Source organism: Lipophrys pholis (assembly GCF_963383615.2).
Source record: "Lipophrys pholis genome assembly, chromosome: 8".
Classification (NCBI taxonomy): Eukaryota; Metazoa; Chordata; class Actinopteri; order Blenniiformes; family Blenniidae; genus Lipophrys; species Lipophrys pholis.
Genome location: NC_137630.1, coordinates 15,633,361 through 15,661,095, shown reverse-complemented (window position 1 = coordinate 15,661,095; position 27,735 = coordinate 15,633,361). Strand labels below are relative to the sequence as shown.

Here is a 27,735-nt window from a genome sequence, read left to right as displayed (position 1 = left end):
CAGCAGCATGAAATTTGACATTGATACATTTTACCTTTAAAGTTCAAAACAATGTCGGTTGAATTGGCAGAAAATGGCAAATCTTGTAGCCAGAAACCGTATTAGTCTCAAAATGATCTTGGTAACAGGAGTGCTGCTGATATCGTGCGCGCGCGTGTGTGTGTGTGTGTGTGTGTGTGTGTGTGTGTGTGTGTGTGTGTGTGTGTGTGTGTGTGTGTGTGTGTGTGTGTGTGTGTGTGTGTGTGTGTGTGTTTCACTCAACAAATGGTAGAATGCGACTGATCATGTGAAGCACATTGAAACATCTCAAGCAAAAAAGAAGTTCACATTTTTTTTTCCCTTCAGCATATGACATATGACTGTCCTCTTGATATAAAGCCGCCAATTGAACTCTTAGCATGAATAGCATAATCCATTACTAGTTTCCTTGCCAAAGTTTCCTCCAGTTATCAGCTGCACTATTTGTCTTGATGCTTCTCTCAACACTGCTAGGAAATAGGATGCCACACAGGCCCCACATCATGTGTTCTGGAGTTTCAAGGTCTTTCATCATCAATTTAACACAATTTACTTTGGTCGACAACTGTGGAAAAAGTTAATCAAGAGGATGTGTGTGTACGTGCATGTGAGGAACAAGATACCAGAGTTGGGGGGGGGGGGGGGGCATTGCTTTTCCAGACAGAGTTTTCTGTTTGCCATCGAACGCGGGAATGAATTTGGAAAGCTTCCTTTCCCATTTTCTTTTCTCCTCCTCTCTGCTGAGGGCTGGCGGTGAGTTCAGGCTCAAGCTTCACAATGTCAGAAGCTATTCACCAAGATAAGGCCACGGCTGACTGGAAAATAGTAACAATGAAGAGCGCACAAGAGTGCAGGTATCTACATGTCACTGAGCCCGAGAGTGCTGTGAGAGAAACTGTGTCTGGATTTCTAAAGGTGTAGGAGGATAAGCCCTCCATATAGAGAGGTCACACACTAGTCTAATTTCAATTAGATCGCCAACATAAAGTTTACCTGCATTGGCAAAGCCCGCGTGATATTCTGACCTTAGCAATTTTATCACAAATCTCTAAATTAGTTTTTCTGCGACTGCAGTTTATTCCGTTTTGGGAACATAGTCAGCAACTTTGAGTGTTTTGTCATAACATGACTCCAAAATTCACATGGTCTCATACTGTAATTAGCAAGCACACCTTCACAAATACAACACTGTGCAAGCATAACATCACCAGAACCATGAAAATCCAGACTTTAAGTATTAGTTATAATACTTTCTTTGTTTTCAGTTCAGTTCGAAAACCATGAATTCTGCCCCCACACGTAACTGAACTGGGCTTATCTTTGGTGCCCCATGCATCAGCCTGAAGAACTCTGGCACTCCCCATTTTGCAAACCACAGTTTCTTCTGCAAATCCATTCTAACAACACTCAAAAAAATTAAGCTGTGTGGCCAAAAAATAAATAAATATGTGAACACAACAACCTGTTGGATTTTACAATTCCCAAGAAAGCACTGGCATTAGGCAATCTTGGGGGAAAAAAACTAAACAATTATGCATTACTTTAAAATAACTGAGCGAGGTAACAGTCATAAAAGGCCAGTTTGAGTTGAAAACAGCTTTAGTTGTAATTGGCCTGCAGTTTATCTAGTAGAGGGACAAAGCTGCTGTTGGCCGGGCTACCCTATGGCACATGAACAGACTAGACAAGCAAAGTCTGCACCCCTTCTCTGCAGTAACCATGGCGACGGTGGCAGTCAGGGGCATCCTCATCACCAGGGGGCAGTGTGGGCACCATTACATGGCGCTGCCCTCACATGCCTACTCTGGTGCTTCGTCTTCCACACAAATAACGCATGTGCCACACGGCCAAACAAAAATAAATCATAATGGACACAAACACACTCTGTTGAGCAAAAATGACTTACACACACACACACACACACACACACACACACACACACACACACACACACACACACACGCACACACACACACGCACACACACAGTCATCTGTTCCTGACAGCTGCCCCTTGGCGTCTAACACAGGCCCCCTCCCACTCTGCCTCTCTCTCCCGCTCCCTTTTGTTGCTCACTTATTGTTGAGTCTCCACCAAACAAAAACGCACATCCTCCCATGACACCAGCTAATTGATTATTGATGGTGCCAGGCTAAACTGACTTATATTCAAATGAAAGTGAAAAGAGGAAAAATGGTGGAGGCGATACTTTCAAACGCCTTTCATGACAATGAAGTTAAGTCAGGGTATTTGTATGTAAAGCTCCAGTTTTCTCTTGTCTCTCTCTTGGCGGCTCTTTGATCTAGCTGCACTGGGCAACATTAGAGGCAGATTTGGATGATAGAGGCTACCCAGGGTGAGGGACACAGGTAGTTTTGTGCAAATTAACCATAGTTAGAGAATACAACTCGCAGTAACCCTGATGACTTGCTGGGGTGACAGTCTGATTTCCAGGAGGCTTGAAGATCAGTGACAAACAAACAGCCAGGCTTGTTATTGTAAGTCCCCGTGCCAGGATTTTCTGCCCTTATCACGAGCATCGCATAATTTTGTTACACGTGGTGACTACGGGATGGCTTGTGACAGCAGAGATCAGATAAAGAGTAAGAGTGCCCGGGCAGGGGGAGAACGTGGAGATGGGGCTGAATGCCGAAACAGGCTGTTGTGTGAAGGAGAGAGACCGATGATTGTGGCGGGCAGATTGAGGCACTGCAGAAAGGCAGGGGCGAGGGATCCTGTCCCATGAAAATGTGTCATGAAGGCAGTTCTATTAACATCTTAATAAAGGCTTCCCAGGCCCTGGAGAGCCCTCGTGAGCAGACTGCCTTCTCCACTCACACAGGGGCCCAAAGCCGCTCTTGCAGCGTGTCAACAAGAGAACATTTAAGTTCTGCCAGTGCTGCATTGTGAGGGTGTTAGACTTCCCAAAGGAGTAGCCTAAATGCCTACCAACAAACATGCTCCACTAAATTCCTTTATTCCCCTTTCGCTCTACTTTCATTTACTGTCCATTTCTCCATCTGTTGGATATAGTGGCCCTACAAAAGGCTTTGTCTCAGCAAGCTGGCAAGCGTCTGGGACAGCAGAGTGCACACAGGGGTCCATTGCTAACTTGCTGCCATCAATGGAGAGAGCAGGATCTGGACTGGCCGCGGCTGCAGCAGGCAGAGGGACGACTGTTAACGCTCCCTGTTGGTCCTCTGATGCGAGGGCCTGTCTGGGAGCTGCGGACACACACACACACACACACACACACACACACACACACACACACACACACACACACGTCTTCTTACACAAAACAGTCAGCAGCCTGACGGGGATGGGGAACCAAAGTCTCTCAACAGGCCGATCAGAGAAGAAAGATCCCAGCGCCGTAGCCACTACCGCAGGAAAGATGTTGTTTTCCCTCCTTTCAAGTCGTCGCAGCATTAAAAAACTACAGTCTGACAGTGTACCATGGAAAATGAAATGCAGAGTGGCATTGATTTTTGCACTCTGTGCTATGTGTTGCTCATACTGGGCAAGCTGCTACTTAACAATGTAGTGGCCTGTAGTCATCAATTTAAAATGGTTTCAACGATTCAATACTTCACTGAAGGCTACACGCACAACTACTCAAGATGATGAAAGCGGCTACAGCAGCATGACCAGACCATTAAATGTAGCCCTCTGGTGTTTTTTAACATCTGCCATTGCGTGCGGATTATCAAAGTGTGTTGCTGCATCTCAGATCTATGATATCTATAGGATTAGAAACAAATAAACGTATCTTTACAAGAGGATATGCAACATTGGAGTCTTTTCACAGGCATAAAGACGGATGACAGATGGGAGTATTGAGTGATAAATCAAGGCAGCACATGTACCACATGTATCGGAGGCTGATTTGATCCACAGTAACAAAACGAATCTTCACAGAAATATAAATTAATAGTCTGAAAATCATTTTGACTTTCAAAATGACCGCCCATTGTTGTATACCTCATATACATAGCCTGATACCTGCCCAATAACAATACATCAGTGCCACTGATGCTCTGAAATGTACTGTCATCTTTAAACCGCATGCGGAGCGCGAGAGTTTTCAGTTTCCACACTTCTGAATCAACATGCACATAAACAAATGTTTGCTGGGATAATCATTGCCTGGAGAAAGCACCGCTGCTGCGAAAACTTGCGCTGCCTTGAAGCATCAGAGACAGGTAGCAAAATCATGTTGTTTACAATTATTATCCAAAGAAGAGACAGCGCGCACAGGAGATGTAAACGCCACAACCTGCCGAGTGGATGAAGAGAAACAGGCGGTTGTGATCTTCTGCTTTTCACCGAAGCCAAACCTCTTCTCAGACTAAATGTTCTCCCTGGCTGCACTCCACTTGATCACTGTCACCGCAGATCCAGATCTCTGTTATGTCAATTCTTATATGTACACTCACACACACACACACACACACACACACACACACACACACACACACACACACACACACACACACACACACACACACACACACACACACACACACACACACACACACACACACACACACACACACACACACACACACACACACACACACACACACACACACACTCGCCATAAATACGGATCCCAGACACAAACATGTGCATAACAAGGCAGAGTGAGTGGAGCGTGTGTGGGTCAAGGAGATTGAGATCTCTGTTGTGACAGCTGGACAGTTGAGAGGTTCAGATAAACAGCCCACAGAGGGAGAAGACAGGGGGCCAATTGCATTAAAACAAACACTCACTATTTGTACACTCCTGCAGATAGGAAAAGGAAGAGCTATATCTCAAGGAGTATGAGTAAGTAAACTCACAAAAACCACCATAATCTGCATGTGTCCACTCGTTTGCCTGGAAGCAAAAGACAGTTTGGATGGTGGGGGTGGCTGTGGTAGTGATAGCGGTGGTAGTGGTGGTGGTGGTGGTGGTGGGGTTGGGAGGTTTAGAATACACAGCCGCTGAGCACATTTGCAGTATTCACTCATTAAGAAATAGGTCAAGGATTCTGCCTGCATGCGTAGCGACTTGTCAAAATCTCTCAAGCTAAACTGTGGCGAGTCCGGCTGCCTTAAGGGGGGAATCCAGAGAGGGGAAGGCAGCGTGCTGTGCGAATGCTGGTTGTGACGCAGCACACAGAGGGGGAAAAAATTAAAGCAGAAGCAACTCATTTGTAAGGAAAACCAGGCAGTTAAATAAAACCGTGAGTAGCGTCATCATAATTGCTGCACAGTCTCAGTGAGAGGCCCTGAGTGGTGTGACGGATTGACGCCTGATAATTAACTCGGCTTTCTGTTTAGGCTTCACGATCGTTCTCAACAGAGGACGCTCTTGAGCCAGAGTTTGTCGCACTTACTGATAGACGCTGATGGTGGCAGTGGCGACAGGCAGTCTCGTACGCAACGCCGATCACCCTACACACTTTTCAAACAGTCTACAGGGAATTCCAAAGGATTATTATCTCAACAGAACGTGAGAAAGGTCACTTATTTAGACGCCACTGAAAGTCAGGCTAAAATATTTATTGTGAAGATAAAATCCTCTCACTGCATGAAAAAATATCTTCTGAGTCTAAGTAAAAACTGCGGTTGATCTGGACGTCCTGAACAGACTTATGCAAATCATGCCGGCAATAAAGACACAAAGCACACAATACGTCTCTGATCGCATAGTGCCACTGTCCATCCAATCAAAATCCTCCAGTCCCCTGCGGAGTGGTGAGGCAGTGAGGCAGTGAGGCAGCAACGTCAACAAAGCTCAATCTAAGTTTGTCCGTTGGAAGCAATTTCACTCAAGTTCGGTGAGGTTAACCTTATTGATCGGATGAATGTGTGATGTGTTGGTTTTCGAACGTCTTTCTTGGAAGGCATGCCTTCAAAGGCATCAAAGCGATTCATTGAGCAGAATCCTTCACGTCTCTGCTTATTTCCTTTCAGACTGAATCGAGATGATCCACAGCAGCTGAGCCACTCTTGAACTGCAATTTTATGATATGAAGTAGATTATGGAATGCTTTTGAATAACCAGAAACTATAAATAAATACATTTCAGATAAAGTTCAAAAACAGTAGTAAAGCCAAGCTTTATAACCGCTGCTAAAGAGCAGACTGGTCAGAAGGACAGCGGCAGCACTATCGGACACCGTTTCTTTTTTTCTTCATTAGATTGGAGTTAATTAGGTGAATATAATCAGCATGTGATAATCAAACCAGTGTGGAGTGCTGGTTTGTTCTTCTAAAGGCAGCAATTTCCACCCTGGTGGTAGCTTTGGGGTCAAACCGCTGTTTCACTTTGAGATGGATATTAAAATAATAACGTGAGAGGGTCACGCTTTAGATGCATGCACACACACACACAAAAAAAGTGATTTCACCCAGAAGAAACGGGGTTTGATTGCAAGGGCAGAGGGATTAATATGCTACCCATCAGCCGTGGCAGATGTAAGTTATTTTCATGCAAATGTAAGGCAATTTTCTCCTTAAGACAACATTTATTTTCTTTAGAGTCATTGTCATGGGTGCTTGCCGGTTTGCTGACGGGTCTGACAGAGAATGAAGATTTGTAGGTGCATCTTCTGAATTGGACAGATTAGGTCTGCAGTCAGTGTGGAATCATAAAGTCACCCCAGTGACTGCAGCGCATCCGGCTGCTTTAAATGTGTTTCATATTGCTATTTTTCACCACTTGAGAAGACAAAATGGGCATGCAAATATGCAGGGTTTAGACACTTCAAGTCGCATATGTGACCGTTTGAGTGCTTCAGTTAACACTAAGTGAGACATTTCATTGTTTGACAATTATTGTATCTACAGGCTCATGGTTCACTTGTTGCAGGGGGAGAGGGGTCCAGATCTTTAGTCCTTTACCAGTCAGCATGAAACATCTAAAATTGATTTATGTGTAGTAATTTGTTACAGATTTAACGGAATATAAATCATTCATGCAAAAGTGCACGCATGTGCAACTTTGCTCACAATAAAGGCAAATTAAAACCATAAAACAATCCAGCCGTGTGGTGATTGCAAAATGATATAAAGAATATTAACCAAAGAAGTAACTTCATTAAGTACCATACAGCAATATCCCATTTACACGAACCAGAAAAAGCCAATGAGCAAGAATGATGCTCAGCTTAAGCGTGGTCTCAAAGGAACAGGTTGTAACTCAATTATTCAAGTGTATTCGTAGGATATATTCTAATGAATGAGGGGAAAAAAGGAGCATAACATACAGTAATAAAACCTGCTGCACAGGTAAAAACACCCCCAATGCTTTGCTTGTACAATGCACAAACAGTGCATTATATTTATGATCACACCTCATCATTTATTTAGGCGTCAAAGTGTGAGTCGAGGCAGAGATACAATGTACAGGCGGCTGGCTACCTTTTTACCACAGCCTGCAGCCAAAATTGAATAATGTCTGGAGCCTTTTTATTCAGCAGACAGGCTGATTTTGGGTATTTTTCTTCTGTTTGACAGTCTGATATATAAATATTCGCGCCTCGTACATCAGATTTTTAACAAATGAGATGCTGATGATGCTCATCACTCACCTCTTCATTTAACTGGATGTGCCGGTTCTCCTGTTTCCTCCAGCTCGGCTGCTTGTCTGATCAGGGTTTTTTTTCTTTCTTTCTTTCTTTCTTTTTTTAAGTGATGCGCAACACTCACATCCACAGATTAATGAACGTCTCCAGAAGAAGAAAAAATTGAAAATGCTGCGCCAAGACAAAGTCTCCGTTTAAGGTGTAATTTACATTCAGTCCTCCTTCCTCCAGGTCCTTGCGTAAAAGCTTGTGCGCGGAACCGGTGAAGCGGCGTCATTCATTCACGTAGAAACCATCGTTACGGGGAGTGATCGAGAATTCAGCGCGTAAACTTCGCGGCAGCGGCTCCACCATCGGACCTGACCTCCTCCGCCTCCTCCCTCCCTCCTCCTTCTCTTCCTCCTCCTTCTCCCCCTCCTGATGTCACTTCACTGGACCGCGTCAGGGAAACGGCGCATTCCTTCAGTTTTGGGGATCTCGGCGTCCTCCCGGGGCTGACGAAGGGGAGAAGTGCGCGCCGCGGCCGGGCTTGTCATCCTCATCCGCCGGGTGCAGATTACGCAGCGTCGGTCCAGACCCGCAGCGTGGCTCTCTCTCTCGCTCTCTCTCTCGCTCGCTCCTCACAGGGACTCCGTCGGACTCACGGAGACTGGCGGCTCCATCAGTGTTACAGTAGTATGTGTGTGTATGTGGTGTGTACGAGTGTGTGCTGCCAGTGGCACACTGCGCGTTTAAACCCAGCCCCCTCACACTCCGGCTCATTACAGTGTTAACTGTTTCCGCCCAGAGAAAAAAAAAACATTAATAATGAATAATAATAAATAACACACGCGCGCACACATTCGCACACAACTCGAAATATTCCCCATTTTTAGCAAAAATTATGACTCTAGTAAGAAAAAACATTTTTTGAAATATATTCCGAAATGTGCACACCTCTAACATGCATCTCCTTCAACCACCTGCTAACTTACCATTGAAATACATTATGATCCACACTTTTGCCACATTACTCACAATTTACAATTTGCCCCGTCACTTAATCAATTCAAATGACTTACAATTCTATTTATAAACTGTTGTAACTGTGCTGATAAAATATTGAAGCGCAGTGATAGTAAATCACATTTATGAGAAGATCATTTTCTTATCCATCACAGGATTTTGTGATCGCAGCTCCACACTACAATTTCATATGGGTCTGTTTCTGTAAGAACACTGCCATCTATAGGCCAAACTGTGAACCTACCTCAACTCAGGTACATGTACACCAGGGGAGTCACGTCGGAGCAGAGGGGTCACGTGCAGCAAAATATACCTGGTAGGCCGAACAAGTGAATTTAGAGCATGGACATCTTTAGATAACGAAAGATTCACAGTTTATCTTTGTTGCAGTGCAAAGAAGTTTAAGTTTTATCCAACTCCAGGCCGCAGGAGGCTGGAGCTGAATGCATGGGCAGAGCAAACACACACACACACACACACACACACACACACACACACACACACACACACACACACACACACACACACACACACACACACACACACACACACACACACACACACACACACACACACACACACACACACACACACACACACACACACTTTATATCACGATTCAGTTTGACTGACTGAGTGCAGGTGTTTGGGTAGTTTTTACTGAGAGAAACCACACAGGCACAGAGAGAGAACATTCCAATTCTTCTGAGAAAAGTCCCCAAAACCCAGTCTCCCAGGGTGTAATTCCACTTTAAAGCTAAAGTGCTGATCTTTGCCCCCACCCCCCAACCGATATTCTGAAAATCTTATCAAAAGCCGTATCTTTTTTATGATCCCGCCATAATCCAGTGAAACATATTCCATTTGAAACCTGTATTTTCTCGTTGAATTTGTATGCAACCGAAAATGTAACAAATTTGCCTTTTAGTTGACTTTCCAAATCTGCAAAAAAATGTCTGAAATCCAGTTCATCCGCAGTGTTTCTGTAGGGACACCATTCCTGCAGTGTCAAAGAGATACCTCATGGTGTGCTAAAGCTTCTTGGTGCAGCTGCATCGCTGACCTCTCACCCACAAGCATGGCAACCATTCTCTGTTAAGGCGCGTTGTATCAACTGCTCTTGCACACCAGATTCAGTGGACAAATCTGGACACCGTTCACTGTTTTAGGAACTTTTAATTACTATCTTTATTTTGTAATTTTCCCCTCTTTATATGGAAGGTCATCCCTCCGGCCGCATAGGGACTGTAGCGGGCTAATGTTTGACAACCCTGATCTACATTCATCGTCCTCTTTGTTCCTTCATCGTTTGTTTCCTGAGGGCAGAAATCCGAAGTGAATATTAGGAGAGACTCAACAGGAAAAAAAAATCTGAAGAGCAGTTTTGAAGCGTCACTAAATGACATATCGGGGGAACAGTTACCTGTTCTCCAAGAAAAGGAGACCCCTGACTTCCACCTTTGTTCATTTCTTCTTCTTTCATTTAGTTTTTTGTTGCCCCTTCCTTCATCTCCGCCTTTATTACATCACTCAAATGCAGAGTCGAGCAGCTCAGGAATGTTTTAGCTTCGGAGATGATCTTCACAGTAAAACAAAGCGTTTTCAGATCCTTAAAGCGCTTCCTAAAACGCATCGTGGCATTAGTGACAAAGTGCCGTACAGCTGGAGGCACAACTTCTGTGAGGGAGCAAATGTATTTTAGGAAATTGCACATGTGAGGATTTTTTTGGTGGGAGAAAGTATAAAATAGAACACAAGTTTCCAACCATGCTTTGTTTTTTGTTAGTTTTGTCAGTTTTCCACTACGACGGCTGTATCTGTCTTGACGTCTGTCACTTTCAAATTGATAAAAACGTGATGTTACTATTTTTCCGGGTTCTTAGCACAAGCCATATTTGTACTACTGAATCTGAATATGTGTTGATATTCAAGTAATTTCTTTTTTTTTTTTTTTAAGAGTGTTTTGTGAGTTTTTAACTTGCATTTTCAGTTCCCGTGTACAATGACAAAAAACACACAATTTTCTCTTCCATTTGACCATCGACTCACTTAGATACTCAAGACGTACTTGTCTGTCACTGCTGTCACTTTGAGTCATAAATGATACATTCTGGTTGCTTGGCAGTCAAGTTTTCTTTGCAATTTATTTTCTGAAACAACTTCTTTACTCTACTTGAGATCTGAAAATAACATAATAACATTGAAATGTTCCCAGCTGCACTGCCATGCTTAGCACTTTCACATTTTACAGAGAATATGCTGGTTTCATTCCAGGCTTGGGAGTCTTTCTGTGGTGGAGTTCGAAACTATTAAAACACACAAATACTTTAAACACACTTCAGTTTCCTTCAACAATCCAAATAAATGTAGATCGCATTAAGATGATTGGTGATTCTGAATTCCCTGTGTGTGTGATTGTCACTCCACGTTCGTCCTGTGATGGGCTGTGATGGGCTGCCGACTTTTCTATGCTTTACCAGAGCCGCTTCAACTAACCCCCCCCCCCCCCCCCAATGGAATCCTAACCTGGTTGAAGTATCTAAAGAAGATTGATGGATGGATGGATGGATGGATGGTCACTGAACATAAAACCTCTCGCATTGTTGCATTCATGCCCATAGTGGGCTATGACAAAATGTAGGCTATCCACATTCTATGAAGCATTAATAATGCAGAGTGGGAGAAAGGGAGCCACTGTCTGCCATCAAAAGTATTGCAAAACTGCCAGAAGGAGGAAGCTGTGGAACAACCAGTGTAAGTACACTAAAAGCACAGCGCCCACTTAAAGACAGGGTCAATAGCTGGAGGGTGTCCATATTGGAATTCCAGCACACTCCCTCTCAAATGGATCTTACTCAACCCTGGGCGGCAGAGGTAATCAAATACAGACCTTTTCAATCCATTACTCATGGTCCTGTTTGGAACAAGCTGTGATTTGTTTGATTGGAACATAACTTGATTCATATTGAAAGAACACATTGAACGGAACAGTCTGAAAGAGGTTTTCCCTGTTTTGCGCTGATAAAAATGATAGATTAACTCGTTTTGTGAGGAGAAGCTTGGTTATTACATACAGGACAAATCTTTCTGTGATGTTTCACTTTAGGATGCTTATCGACTGACTGAGGCGAGCTGCACGCTGTCGAAGAGTGGAAGAAAATAAAGTGAAAATTCCCACCTACCAGAGAGAACCGTTTGTATTTTTCTCAAGTTTTTCATACTACAACTTAGATTAAACAGGCGATTTGGAAATTGCCCATCGGTGCACTTTTTAATGAAGATTTGACCTACGTGTCATGCGTAACTTTGAACCCCTAAGCACCTTAATTCAATGCAAAGACACGCCAAAGGCTCGTAGCTCAGATGCTCTTGTCACAGACTTGAGTCAAATCCCAGGGTGTACTCCACAGCGCGAGGTTGTGGCAAGTTTATCCAGCTTCTCAGCAGTATCAGATACTCCCAGTCCTGGCACTGTTTCACCCCGGTTCTAAAATCAAAGCACACATCATTGGTGATTAGGGGTTTAGCAGAATATGCAAACCACTGGTCACTTTATATTTCTGTTTACATCCTGAATCTGGCTCATTGGGCTGAAGTGAATGGCGAAGCCCTGCGGATTCAAAGCCCTGGCTGGTTGCAGAGGTTAATTGCCGAATTATGACTGTGTGATATGCAGAATATCTGCTGTTTATCTCTGGACGTTCCAGACGGCTGGATGCATGTTAAAAGAGGGAGTGATGCTGCAAGGCATATGTAATGGGAGATGCAAAGGGGGTAATTTGCGGGAATACCCCACGTTTAAGTGTGGAGAGATCAGTTCAGTGAGCAAATCAAATAGTGGTCAGGTGTAAGGGAAGTGTGCATGGTTGGAAATGAGGCGCCCAGTGGTTATGTGGCGAGATGGCAGACTGGCGGGCTGCCGCTTGACCGTTTGTTGATCAAAGTGCTCACACGTAGTGATTTCATACTAAGTTGGAAGGTTTCAAAGGGGCCCCTTGTGATGCCTTTAATGCCTTCTCCCTCCAGCCATATTTGAAGATATCACGAGGGAACGTGGCAACCTGTCAGCTTCACTGAATCTCTATTCCCTTTCTTCTTCCACCCGAGTAAGCAATCAGCCCGACTGGAGATAAAAACAAATACCAGGAAACAATTAGGTGAAAAACTAGACTGTCAATCTTTTGCGTATGACGCCAATTAATTGCAATCCAAGGTTAAATGTCAGATATGAAATTTTAACCAAGCAATATCAGTCTATATCTTAGGATGACAATAAAAGGAAAGATTTTAAATAAAATCTTAATAAAGCAGAGGTACTAGTCATTGGTCTTCAGTTTTCAATCACAGAGAAAGTCGTCTGAAATTATATTTAAAAAAAAAACCTGGCTGTTATCTTCAACAATCTCTGAATACGCATCTCAAGAAAGTCAGATATATCCAACTTTTTTACAAAGCGGCAGACTTTCCAACAATTCCAATGTCAACCCAAGCAATTTTCTTTGTCCTTGTCATCTGGTTAAAACCAGAGTCAGACTCAAAACCTGGAAACAAAACATATAACTCATATATCATGACTCCTGTTAGTGGTTAGGCTCTCTCAGGGAAAAAAGAAAACACTCTGCCCTAAGTGTTGAAGTGAAACAGAATAAATGGGTAAGCATGATTTGATCAAGCGTCAAATTGTGACGGTTTGACGATTCTGTGAGAGCGTCTCTAAAACTGCAGCACTTGTGGGGTATTTCCAGTCTGCAGTGTTCTGTAATTATCAAAAGTTATCCAAGGAAAGAAAAGCTGTGAACTTACACCATGGGTCTAAATGATACCCAAAATACCAAGAGATATGTAGCACATTACTCCTCTATAGGCCTCCAGTACCCTCATTATATCATGCTAGGAAATATATACAGAATACAATAAAGAAATAATGTATTACACGATTCAATAATGTTGTTCAGCCAATAAAACATGAAATAATGATAATAAGAAGGAAAATGACATTTATATCGATAACATCTCACATTGTTCCTGTAAAACAATAGATCAAATCAATTCATATACATCCAGAAATATGAAAAGTAAAAACATGAATACATTTGATGTGTTAATGCAGATGATAAATGCTTAATAAAGTGTGGGAGCTCCAGTAACGCCAATTGTAAACGAAACAGTACCCAAAGCGCCTTACATTTCACCTTCACCTGTTCACACACACACGCACGCACACCAATGGAAGTGGCTGCCACTGAAGGTGTTCAGTCTATTCACGGGGAGCGGTTTGTGGTTCGGTGTCTTGCTCAAGGATGCCTCGACATACGGATAAATGGGGGTTCAAACTTGCAACCACTGAAAGACAACCTGCTATACCAACGGGTCCATAGCTGCCCAACTATCCCTGCAATGTCACACGAACAATGGACACTCCTCATTTGTTTATTATTGTTCTATTTTATTTTATTTTTTTTAATTGTGACTGTTCTCTGTCACAGTTTGTTCATAACTTACAATCTAACTACTTGTGTTGTAACACTACACATGTGTGAGCAGGCTCTGTGACTTTCTTTTAGCATGTAAAGTACGTTGGCACTCTGGACAGTTAAAAGACATGCCTGGGTCTCGTGGGATACTCAGCATTGAAATTATTCCATGAATCAAACCCCGATAAGAAACTGGTGCTAAGCAGTGGTAATGTGTTTTGTGTTTGAAGAATAAAATGGTAACTTACAAAACCCCATGCACCCACAGGCATCATCTTTGCCGGCAACACCAGTCAGCGTGGATAGTGCGCCTTGCATGGCAGCCATTGGTTTAAAAAGAAATAAAGAATTCCCCTCTTCTATTCTACTTTATTCGATTGTAAACCATCACAATTTTGACCCACTTTAAACTTTCCAATCCATACACGGCACAATTTCCCAAGCTTCCCCTACTTATGTAGAAAAGTATTATTTCTATCTTGGATCCATAGATAGAGTCCATTGTTTGCAAAGGACCCGGAGCAGGCTCACGTGTGGGGTTCTCTGATTATTTGTGGGTGATTTGTGATGCCAAATACCAATATGGACAGAGAGCAAAGTAAAGTTAATCCAATGAAAAAGATGAGAGCACATGAGAGAGAATGTAATAGATTTTTATTACTAATACATATGCTTAATCTCCAAAGATTAAGATTCTTAATTGATTGCTATAATGTATTTCTTTTGTTTCATTGTAAACCCTGAATTTAATTATTTGTAAAGCACAGTGAATTGTCTTGCATCCGAATGGTGCTCAATAAATACATTTCCCTTGCCTTCAACCACGTCAACTTTGTGAATAAAAAAAAACAAAAAAAAAACTCACTTGCTATATAATATCTTATTCACTTATTCTCCACTTCCCTTGTCAGTGGTCAGAACATTATGGCTGATCAGTGCATATCGACTCACATCCTTTACATGTGGAGACATTTATTCCATTTTATTCTGCAGGTGAAGACCGGAGAAGACGTCGTTTCAGTCCTCCCAGCAGCGCTTACAGTAGGAATGTGTGGCACCTCTCTTAGGACTCGGACTTGTGTAGCAATTGAACTGGGCCCATTATGGAAGTCCACCCCCGCTGCGCACCTCCCACCATTCACCTGTTAGTGGATTCAGATACATACTCAAGAGGACTGCAATGCAAATCAGTAAAACCAGCCTCTTCCACAGAGAGTCCGTATTCATACAGGATGTACAATTATATGAATAAATGGCCCACTGATGGAGTCTCAGCTACTGTGTGAAGATTGGGGGCTTGATATTTCTAGTCACTGCTCAGGAAAACTAACCACACACGATATTCCTGCAAATGGGGAAAGAAAAATAAAAATAAAATATGGTTCAAGATTTAGAGTCAACAAATTGCTGCTATTTTGAGGCCACGAGAGCGATGCACTTTAGTGACTGTTTCTAAGAGGTTTTATAGCTGTAATCATGTATTCTGTCCCCAATTCAGGGAAAGAAAAACACTCCCCTAAAAAACGGAGTTCAATTGATGATAATGTGGCTGATCTGTGGCTCAGACATATGTCTTTCAGAGGAGGATTTTATTAAGCTTGTCAGGATTTGTCAAAGGGAAAAACAAAATTAAAACAGCAATTAATTTCCACAGAGATGCAATCACAGGAGACGTGGTAATTGCAAGCTGCTCCCGATGTGTTCACTGAGTGAAGCATTGTATGAAAATGTTGTTTTATTATTATTATTTTGTCCTTGCTTGGAGGCATCGCATGAGCTACAGCCCTTGCGGTGTAATCTCACACATCAGACTTCAACAAATCATAGACTGAGATGCCATCAGTGTGGAAACAGGGCTCTTCCAAAATAGCAGCGGAGCAAATGAGTGAGTGGGGGAAAAAAAAGAAAACTACAGATGGTCCACCCTTCAACACATCAATGCCACAATTGAGCTGTCAAAGATGAATAATGATAATATAAAGAACATTTATGTACTTTGTGCCCTCAGCAAGGAGTAGTTTACATTGTTATTTAAATGCAAAATGAGCAAAATCCCAAAACATCTCGCAGAATGCGCGCGAGTCCAAACAGCTGGACGTACAGCCATATCGGCATGCACATGTATGCTCGTCACCACACTGCATGCACACACTGGATAAATAAGTAGAAAAAGATGAGAGGGAATGCAGAAGAGGGAGATAATTGGTAAAATTCCTCTCAGAGTAAAGACATTTCCATTACATAGTGGTGTGTTTTAATAGGATGCTTATCAGAATTTGAATCTCAGGAAATTGCTGGCATTTAAAAAAATAATAATTTTAAATTTGATTTTATTTTACTGGCTATGCTCATTCCTCCTCCAACCTTGATAAAGCATTTTTGTTTTAATTAGACACATTTCCACACTCCACCAGGGATGACCTCTTATTATTGTGAAGTGGGCCTGCTTAGCAGAGCAAGCAGTCAGGAACAAGCTCCTTCGCGCATCTCAATCATTTCTCATCCACGCTCATCTCAAGGGCCGGGGACCGAATCAAAGGAGTCACTATTAAGCAGAACCAAATTGTTTAACGCAGTAATCTCCCGCATATTTTCCCATTTGCAATTGGAAATGAGACGCAGTGAAAAATATGATGCATTGTTTTGCATACTAACAGGGGACCTTGGATATCCTTATCCTTCACGGTTATGGGGGATAGGATCTGTTCTGCAACGACGAGAAACACATTTTCTGACTCATGAGTGTGAGACGATCACTTTATCCAGAGTATCTCTAAAGGAGAGGAGGAAAATCCTTGCGAGTGGCCGCATCGGGTGGGATTACGGCTTCACCTCAGCTCGCTGTTTGATATTGCTTCATACTTCAGCCTTTGAGGAGGAAGTCTGCAGACATTAGACTTGATTTCAGAGTTAACTGTGGAAAAAAGACCAACATTTCCAGTCGGCATGCAGCAGCAGATTGAATAACTTACACAAAGCTCCCAAATATAAAGTACTTTCACATATATTGCACACAATATTGTTAGATTACAGGCCATCTGACATTTGCTTCTGAACTCAAAGACAGATATTATCGGGTTTTTGGAGAGAAACAGCTCTCCTCGGGTGGCACCTAATTTCATTTGGTAACTTCAAACTACAAGACGAATAGAGGGGAGACGCTCGATAGAGGACAAAGCAATTATATCCACCAGTACATGCCATCCCTGCTTGATCTCCGAGGTATGAGAAGGGAGAGAAATGTGAGGCAGAGGATGAGACTGATGGGAGCTTACCAGCAGCTCGAGACCTGCTCTGCTCCAGACAGGGATTTAAGTCGGCCTGTCTGTCCATGAGGTATCATACAATCACAAAGACACCTTAATCCAACCTGGCCTTTCAGATGGGACCCCAACCAGTGGCTCATCCAGATATAAAATGTAAATGGGGGATTTGAGATGTCAACAGGGAAATGCCAGCATCACAAGCTAACAGACTTATTAACTCCTTAATTTATGTTCTCAGGGCACAAAGCAGAAAAAAACCCAGGAACCCAATGAACATGTGTCACAGCCGTGAAGCACGTGGAGCGGCTCAGTGGGTTGGTGGTTTGCACTCTTGCCTCACAGTAGGAACAACTCTGGTTCAGGTCTGGGCCACATTAGGGTTTTGGAGTTTAAAGGTTGACCTAATACCAAGGAGAGCCTTAACTAGTCTTCACTTGGAGATGTGTTGTTATTGCACATAATTGCTGCACGGTTTTGAAATGTTCAGCACATCCGTCTCACCACAAGAAAAGACCAGGTTCAACACACACAGAAGAAAACAAATTACATCTGCCAAAGAGCTGCTGCATTCCAAGAGGCGACTGTAATTTACCCAGTGTGAACATGTGATTGTCTCTCAGTGTTTTCCCTGTGATGGACTCGGCTGCTGCTCGGCTCGAGCGACATGCTTATATTCTGCGGTTGGCGAGTCTCCCATGAGGGGCAAGAGAGTGCTTCAAGAGGGTGTCAGGAACAGGGAAACAACAAAGAAAGAAAACAGTTTTTCACAATTATCATCAGTTATCTAACTTTGGATGGGGGGGGGGGGGGGGGGGGGGGGGGGGTAAGTGTAAGAATAAGATAAAAGAGTCTACATCGGAAAAAACTCTGATTTAAAAGTGTGTTTGAGTGATCCAGCTTTCAACGTGTCATAAATGTACTTTTTGTGTATTTGATTAATAAATCCCATTTGGCTTTTCATGCGTTATATATTTTTATGTACTTGTAATTTTCATACAGTTGTAATTTTAGTCATGTTTTAATTCTATTTTCTTTGGATGCTCCATTTTTTTGTGTGTTTTTATGGACGTGAAGCACTTTGGGATGCTACGGAAAATTGTAAAGTTGTTTAAAATTGCAAACTGTTTCACTCTAGAATTTTGTGCGGTCGTCAAAATCATCATCAAACATGAAACAGAGAAATGGAGGTAAATCCTGCAGCGACAGAGCAGACAAAAGCCATTTGTGGCATGAGAGCAAGTCTAGAGTCAAATGTGTGAAAGTTGGTAGCTGCATTAGTATTTCAAGTGTTCATGGATAAAGAAGCCATCAGTAAAGAAAAGAGGAAGTATAATCTGCCAAATTTTGGTTTTCATGAACTCGGACTAATGCTCCATTGCACTAGAAGTATGGTTAATGGAAAAAAAATGCTTAATATAAGTTTTTTGCATCAAATGGTAAATTATTTTTAAGCAACATACAATGTATTGTGATGAAGGGAGAGAGATAGAGAGAGAGAGAGAGAGAGAGAGAGAGAGAGAGAGAGAGAGAGAGAGAGAGGGAGAGAGGGAGAGAGAGAGAGATGTTTTGCCTTCCTGATGCTAAAGATCAGTGTTTGTTAATATTGTGAATTCCAAACTAACTCGGATCCCCTGACATGATATCCGAGTATTGAAGTGTTTCATGTTGTTAGAGGAGGGGTTGAAAAGGTTCGCCTACACTTCCAAAACGCCTGATACAGTCAGATATAAATGCATGAACAACCCAAATCTGCATGGCTGTGGTATTTAATTATTTATTTTCAGAAGGTCCACATGGTGCGTATTCATCATCGGCAATTAGATGAGATATCTGCATGTTTATCTTTTCACAGCTGGACCTTTTCAGTAATGCGTAATGCATCTTTGAGGTAGTGAGTGGGGCTTTTTGGAGCTTCAGCTTCCTGGAGGCGGAGTGGAAATATTGCAACTGAATGCTTACACCAGCTCCTTCAGTCATTCTTTTGCTTTCCCTACAATTCAAATTAGACTAATTCAAAGTTTCATTTCTTGATCATAAATTATTCACCACTGAAATAACTCCAAAGCACGACCAAAATCTAGCCAGCAGGAGTTGTGGACTATCATTATCCATCGAAATTGGATTAAAAATGTACATCTTGCCCGAGGACTGCCTTTAAAATCTTCTGTTCACCCGGACGCTTTCCTGAAACCCATCGCACAAGCAACTGCTTTCATCGAACGCATGCAAAACAGATGGAACTGGAACTGGAAATGCAAAGAAGGTGTTACTGTAACTGAAAATGTGCAAGAATTCATACGTGGAAGAAAACTTGCTAATAAACTACAATGAATGAAGTCTGTGAGAGCAGAGGAAATATAATGGTTATTCGAAACCCTTCGAAGACACACTGAAAAACAATGACAGTTAATTTTCTGTGCTGTAAAAAGTCTATGAGCCTGATTTAATTAAGGATTACTTAAGCTTCTGCATAAAGCTAAATTGCACGCTCACACAAATAGACTGCATGTTTAACTTTGGGTGTGTTTTACGGGCGATTTAGTAAGAACAATGAGTGAAATCACTAGCGATCAGGTGTAATCAAATTAGGTTTTTGCTGCTCTACAGGAACAATCTGCTGGAGGTACCGCTTTCGTATTCGTATGCTTGCATTCAACATGGAGTGAATGAATGGAGAGACAGATTGACGTGGAGATGAGTTGATAGAGAAAGTTACTGAATATCTCTGAGCATTATAGTAAATAAATCTGAATTTGGCAAAACAAAAATTGTATATATAATGATCAGTCACCAAATCCAAATTTGGGTTACAATAGCCTACAGACAATATTATATTGTAAAGCGTGCACCCGCTTTTCGAATGTCGTAAAATAGACAGAATCAAAACTTTTGAGATGTGCTAAATCTCAATAATCAATTACTATAGATTCCCAATATTCCACAATCATGAAGGCCCTGGACAGTGGATGTTAATTTGCATGCCGTCAGTGCGTCCCATTAGTAGATTAGCTTCCAGACGTGTGCTCGCAATATGACGTTTGCGTCCATTCTACACGCCAACGCGGAGGAAGATCAGGTCCCTACTTAGATTATGGGCTCTTGTTATTTCAATTCAGTCAGACTAGTGACGGATGTTCTCAATCAAAGGGCCTTCTCCTCAATTCAGTCCACACGCATTTCTTTTGATACAATTTGAGCTTGACTGCAGAAACATAGATTGGCTAAGGACACTGCGATAAAGTCTGACCTCAACTATTTCTGGGGAGATAACAACAAGATGACAACATAAATATTGGAAACGGTGCAGTGTGAACCTTCAACTGAACTTGGCTCCTCGCTTCTTTCTTAGCCTCTCCTTTCTTGCCGTCCATTCAAGGCTCCAGAGCAAATGACGGCAAACCCCAAATATTTCATAGTCCTGTTTCTCTTTCCTTTTCCATGTCATACCCTCTGGTTTTATTTTTCTGTGCGTATATGTGCATGCAGGTCTTTGGGAGACAGCAAGTGAGTGCATCAGGATTTCCTCCGCGGGGAGCCGTGACCAGCCAAACCCCTAAGATCCTTAGTAATGCTCCCATTTTTGTGCAGCCCGCCAGAGCATGTGCCTCGTGTTGCAGACCCGAGCAATGCTGGTGGCAGGGAGTCTCCAGAATGATTCCCACAGACGACTCTGGGAGCACAGATCTTCACTTGTTCTTAGGCTTTTCTGTGCTTTGGTGTGGAGCGGGCAAACATGCTGTAGCAAGATTTTTTGTGGTCACAGAAGATGTCAGACAGATAAAAATATTGTATTTTTAGCCGTTGCAGCCCTTCCTCCAGAAAGCAGGAGAACTGTAATAAAAAAAAAATAAAAATAAATAAATAAATCTTTGTTCTGGGGGCTATGACTAAAAAAGAAAGCGGTTATTATTGCCGTTAAATCTAAATGAGAAAGCAGATGTGTCTAAATTTGCAAGTCAGTGGCCGTGTTTCATTCTAGCTTCCTTGATTTTCCATTCCGTTTGTCACCATTTCAGGCATTTTCATTTTTGACCGCAAGATAAAGAATAGTATATATATAAATATGAATGCAAAGTTAGAACTTTACTATGTCAGTAATTGGGTGGATGGATGGATGGAAAGGCAGATAAAATACATCCTAACATCTTAGACACAATCTATAAATACAGGTCACTTGGTTCACAGAGAAGCTATTTTCATGAAAACAATAACATAAAACACACTCCAAGATTTCAAAACAGAAAAGCAACAGTTATCAAGAGAAATGGAAATATACAAACATGGTTAACACAAAGATAAATAATAATTAAAAAAAAAAAGTATAAACATTTAGAGTGACATTAAACAAATCTTGGGGCCAAACGGCAGTGTGGTGGTTAGCAGTGTCCTGGTTTGATTCTGAGCTCAAGGACTGATTGTCTTGGTATACTGGTACCTAAAGGTACATATGGCTACGTGGAATGGTATAAACGTCCTGTATGTTTAAGTGTGATAGTGTGTGTTGTGTTGTCCAATGCACAAAAAGGAATCCTGCCTTTTGCACATTGTTAACTCAGGTTAGCTCAAACTTCTAACTTGGATCAAGCATATATAGAAGACGGATCACAAAGCCAGTTCAAACGTCACTCAGAGCATTGCCCCATATGGCAACTGATGCAAGGATGATGACAACAGTGTCTCCAGTCTGTGCACTGACTTCCTGCGTTGGTATGAGATGCTTTTATGCATCTCGGCTGTGATGATAAATAGCCCACATTTAGGGACCATGAGGCTTGTGCGCCATCGCTCGTCAGCCTCTCTCTTCCCGCTATTTGTCCATGTGAATGATGGCTGAACCCGGCTATGTTAAATCACAATTGGATTCCACTGCTGCCATCATACACCTCCGAGCCCGGAAGGTGAATGAATTAGACGCGTGGCAGACGAATGAACTATAATTCTTATTCGCGTTAATGATGCATGTATCATTCGGGACAGTTTGCATTAAGGTCTTCAACATGCCGGTCAAAATGACAAACATATCCTTGTGTCTAAATGTTTAAGCAAAAGCTAGTCCCCAGCTGCATTAGTAAATTTTAATGCCAGTATCCCTTGTTAGATATACGTCGTGTCCCTCTGTGACTTGTTATTGCTCTCTGAAATGGCAGTTCAATGTTCATGAGGCATGTAGCAGATGAGGCAATAGCCAAGTTCAGCTGGATGGAAACACACGCACCAAAATCCCGTATTATTTAGCACATTTACCAGGAAACAAAGAGAATGAGCTTTTAATTGGCCTTTTAATTGCAGCATATATCCGAAGAGTGAATCTGATCATCAAAGCCTGATTTTCCCTGAACTGTGGTTCATCTGAGGCACCACTTAATTCAAAGGCCTCTCCCCATGGAGCAGATGGGGAGACAACCTGGGAAAGATTCTGTTGAGTTTATTCTCCCTTTTACCAAGGAACTTACAACATTGGGATCAATTTTTAAATAATGGGATGAATCAGTAAAAAAACAAAGTGACACATGACAGTGACACTTATCCCTCCACAATGTCATACTCCCACGCAAAACAGTGATCATATGTTTCATCTGCTTTACAAAGTGCTGAAGACAAACATTTAGTGCGTTTGTATTTCAGTATATTTCCATATTCCCTGTAACAATGAATTGGATGGAGCGCCTTGCATGGCAGCCGTCACCATTGTTGTGTGAGGATGTGCGTGAATAAGATTGTAAGGCGCTTTGGGGACTGCTGAAACAGTGGACAAACAGCCATATACATGAAATCAATTTTCTATACAGAAATTCCTTATTAGAGGGGCCGCGTTCCAAAGCTTGATTGACATTTTCAGTGTGTAATCATGTTGTATGTGCATTACACATTCCCACCAATCCGAGCCGATATTTCAAGCAGAAGCAGATGAGTTGGCTACAACTGTGTCTGCATTTCTAATGGATGTAGAGTTGGTAAGAAAAACATCCTCAAATGCAAAATGACCTTGTTTCTCACTGATCAAAAGCTCACTGAACAACACAAATGAGCAAAAGTGGGAAAATGACATGTTTGTTGAATGAGGACTTATTGGCGTTTGAGAATAAATATAGTATTGTTTGGTACAACCAATGAGAACAAATGATGGCACCCTCTATGTCTTTTCAACCATCAAGGAAATTGATGACTTTCCATCCATTAATCTCTCACACTACTTCAAGCGGCCTGGAGCCAAACCCAGACTAAAGCAGGATTCAACCTGGAAGAGATCACCAATTCAAAGTAAACAGAGAGGCAGACAGTCACACATCTGGTGCATGTAAGAAATGTGTCTAAACTGATCCAGAGGGTGGTGTGCAAATGCACATGTCTTAAAGCATTTATAAAATCAAGAGTAAACAAGACAAGCATTAATCTACAAGTTATTGTTGTCGATATTTACCAATAGCAGAGTGCACATGAGGAGTTCTCTGTATTTCAGAAAAGGTGTGTTTTCCCTGTTGACACAGCAATGGAGATTGGTGCGTTTCGTAAAAATTGCAGTCTGGAAGCCGCTGCACAGGAAGAACATGCAAACATCCCCGTGAAGCCCATTCATGGGGTTTCCAATATACTAAAATACACAAGATCAGTCTGCAGGAAGTTTTCATGGTCTACCTGAGCAAATGTTGGTTTTCTCTGGGTACTTTCCCCAAACACACACCTGCTAGGCTAAATGTTCATCGAAATTCCTCATAAAGCTACAGTATATGTGTGATTGTCTGTACCATTCATCCATAACCAGCTATAAACGGCACCAGGATCAAACGACAATAAGTTGTACAGGGCAAGTATAAAAGATGGATGCTTGTATTTTTTTAAGCGGGCAAGCTATTCAGAGAAAGTCATACAATCTCCCTTTGGACAGCATTTGAGCAGGACAGTGTTCGATTCCTCCGAAAATTCCTTGTTGACAGACAGAATAAGCTGCCAGTCAGCCAGTCCATCCCGTCCATCTGCAGTGTTGATTTGCCTGTAAGCTGCCCAGGGCTGATAGATTCCTGAGTGAAGGCTTCAGGCACATGATTGACACCACATGATTACTGTTCACACATGACCGATTTTTTGCCACACTGCAGGCCTCATCATGTTATGGCTACAGATAGGGAAACAGCATACATTAGGACACTCCCGTGCGACAAAACTGAATTTGCTCAAGACTATTCACATGCATTTTTAAACGTGGTTGTGTGGTTTGTTAACCTTCAAAATGTAATAACTTTGGAGTTGACTAAAAAATAAAAGAAAATAGTCTAGGGGAAATCCATAAGACTATACTGCTAATGTAGCATGAAGCTGGCCTCCCTCTGAGAGTTATAGAGTTAATGGTGCTGCAAGCCAATGTAACATCACAGAAAGAAAAAAAAATAAATAAGGGCGAAGTCGAAAATGGGAAATGGACTTTCATTGCAGCTAGAAACTAGAAGTGGCATGTATTGCGTTCTGGAATGTACACGCCAACATGTGTGTCTTGTCAGATAAAAGACACGAAACTGTACATCTCTTGACAGTGAAGTAAATTATCCATTCCTAATGCCCCAGTGCACCTCCTGCCCCCTGCAGAGTAGATAGAATTGGATAATAATTGAATCACTTGAAGCAATTATGATGGCGTGCCCTTGGCTATACAGCAGGACACTGTCATGATGACACACACACTTTCACAAAAGTGCACTCAACAAGCAGCACATACAAACTCTCCAAGAAAAAAAAAAAAGTAACGGTGCCAGCACCTCTGAGGCTTGACTCCGACACACAAGGACACTCTTCACTTTCCAGTTCTAACATTTAAACCACCATCAGTCTGATTTAAAGATGAATACTCTGTGCAGGAGCTTTGAATTCTAAAAGAATTCTGAATTCTTTAAAGGTAAATGGCTTATATTTCTTACATTTGGTCAGCTTCTACTCAATTCTGAGAGAAAAAAAAAACCTTTGCCTGCCTAACAGGTACCTTGAGTAACTTATATTATCACAGGTATAGGCCGAATGTATTTAGGAGGTTTCTCTGCTTAATGGCCCCTGAGGGTGCAACCTTGAAGTCACTCTGTAAGAACAATGCTTTGAGTTCCTGTTGCTCTATCCCTCCCCCTCGATGTTTGGGGTACCATTGAGTTGCACAGTGCGCCTTGGTTTATATCAGCTCGGTAGCATGGACATGATTTAGCCAATTACAGCACGGTTACAATAGTGAAGTGAATGAAATCAATGTATATATAAGTGGACAGTCATCTTACCTCATTAATCACATGTTTTTTGCAATATACTAATCCTGATAAATGCAAAGTTTGTAATATGGGATTGGTAGAGTGGTTTGTCTTCCAATGCAATCAATGGCTGAATCCCCCAATCCGAGGTTGAGCACATTAGATGGTAGTCGTCACGATTGGTCGAATATGACTACGAGTGTTGAGTCCTGTGAGATCACAGAAACGGTAAAGGAGTGCCAAATAATCAAAGTATAATGCTGTGCGTACCTGCAGTGTTTTCTTTCTGCGATTTCTCCCAATAACTCTTAAACACACAGTTATATACCGCTGTGAGTGCCTCACATGTCCAAACAACAGATGATGCTGTACCCACTCCGACATTAGGTAGATGAAAGCAGGAGCATGATAAGGGAAAGCCGGCTCCTCCTGTGTGAATGCAGCCATTTCCACTCGCCACCTCTTCATTTAACCCGACCCATCAGCCAGGCATTCGCAGACATCCCCAATCACCCGGAGTTTTAAGGTTGCCAAGCAACAACCGCTCATGAGTGCTGTACACAGGCTGAACGGCTGTGTCTGTTCTGCTTGTTCACACAGATGTGACCAGCTGGGAAGAGCAGAGGCCAGAGGCAAATACATTTCTAAGAGAAGGGAGAGACAGTGTGTGGCCTTGCTATGCTCCAAAGAGATCCAAAGATCCAAAGAGAAGGGAAAACACATGACATCTGCACTTCTAGTCATTTACGCTCGTGGAAATGTTATATATATATATATATATATATATATATATATATATAAAAATAATGGCACAGTGGAGGAAAATCTGCTCCTGTTTTTAGTGGAAACCTTACCAAGATATTTTCAGCAGACAAATACTTGCAGGCAATTGTAAATAAATAAAAAAAAAAGAAGGAAAGAAAAAAAAAGAAAAAGGTAAAGGCATGCAATTTATCTGATGCTTTTATCTTTAATGAATGAACCTTTCTCTTCAAATTAGCATTGGGATTCTTAGTTAAGAACAAACACATTGCATTAGGCACAGAACCTCTAAATTAACATAATTGTTTGGGCAATTACACTAAAAGTGTAGAGTGAGTCTTTTTCAAAGTACACATGATCTGGTTTTAGAAGATTGAATTTTCTAATTCATTTATGGCCCACTATCTTCAGCTGTGACAGTGACCCCCACTGCAAGGGGGGGAAAGAATAGAGGGTAGGACGGTGTGTCATGAACAGTAAACCATTAAATGGCACAGTTGCTGATATTCAGGGCCCATTAGACCCCGACAGAACAGCAGAGGCATGAATTTAAAAACGTAACTCTTTTGTTTGAACACCTAATCCTCAAGTGACATTTCATGAATGTTATATTTCTTTGCACTGTAATTGGAATTGCAATTGGAATTGCACATTATATTTTATTTTATTGTACTAAAGTGCTTTGGGTTGCACTTTCTGTGAGAAGTGGGTTAAATCAATACGGATTATTAATACAATTATTGCCATTTTTGTCATTGTTGCACTACCTTCTCGATGCGCCTTTCATTTGCTTACTTGGAACAAATTCAGTTCTTTGAAGCTATATACCAGATTTGTAATTTAGTAACTACTTAACATATTACAGTGATAGTAGTACATATGGGTGAATATACCTTTAAGAGTGTAATCTTACTCATATTTAAATACAATTAACACTATTGTGCCACTCCACTTAAAAAAAAAAAGACAAATAGCCAATAAGCTGATTCTTTTGAACATCAGATTATTTTGCCAGGTATAGTCCACACAATATGAGGAATTTGTTTTGATGAGATTGGTGCAACATAGTAAAACAGTAAGCTAAATCAAAATGTAAGTAAATTGTACTATTTTAGATGACTTTCTGAACAAGAAATGTTTGTGCATATTGTATTTCTCGCTTGTTATGCCATATATGACATATTGTGTTGAGGTTTGGAGTACATATAGAACACATATAGATTCTGTCATTAAAATCCAGAAAATAATTATTCGAATAATAAATAAAGCTTCCTATCGAGAAAACAGTAATAAACTATTCATAGACTCGTGTACCTTAAAATTCATATATTGTAAACTTATTATTTCGAGTGAAAAATAAAAGTCTTCCCACAGGTGTTTAATTTTTTTTTTTAAATAAGAGAAAACAAT

At 41.7% G+C, this 27,735-nt stretch overlaps 1 protein-coding gene across 1 annotated transcript in view; it reads left to right on the top strand.

Annotated features, from left to right (window-relative positions):
• Positions 1-1,737: 1,737 nt before the first annotated feature.
• Positions 1,738-27,735, top strand: part of tmdd1 (transmembrane and death domain 1) — a gene marked incomplete at both ends in the record, with an annotated part of 177,598 nt that continues 151,600 nt past the window's right edge. The window contains one exon of the mRNA XM_080470042.1: positions 1,738-1,825. Coding sequence (XP_080326168.1) covers positions 1,738-1,825 — 88 coding nt within the window. The remainder of the gene's footprint in view (positions 1,826-27,735) is intronic.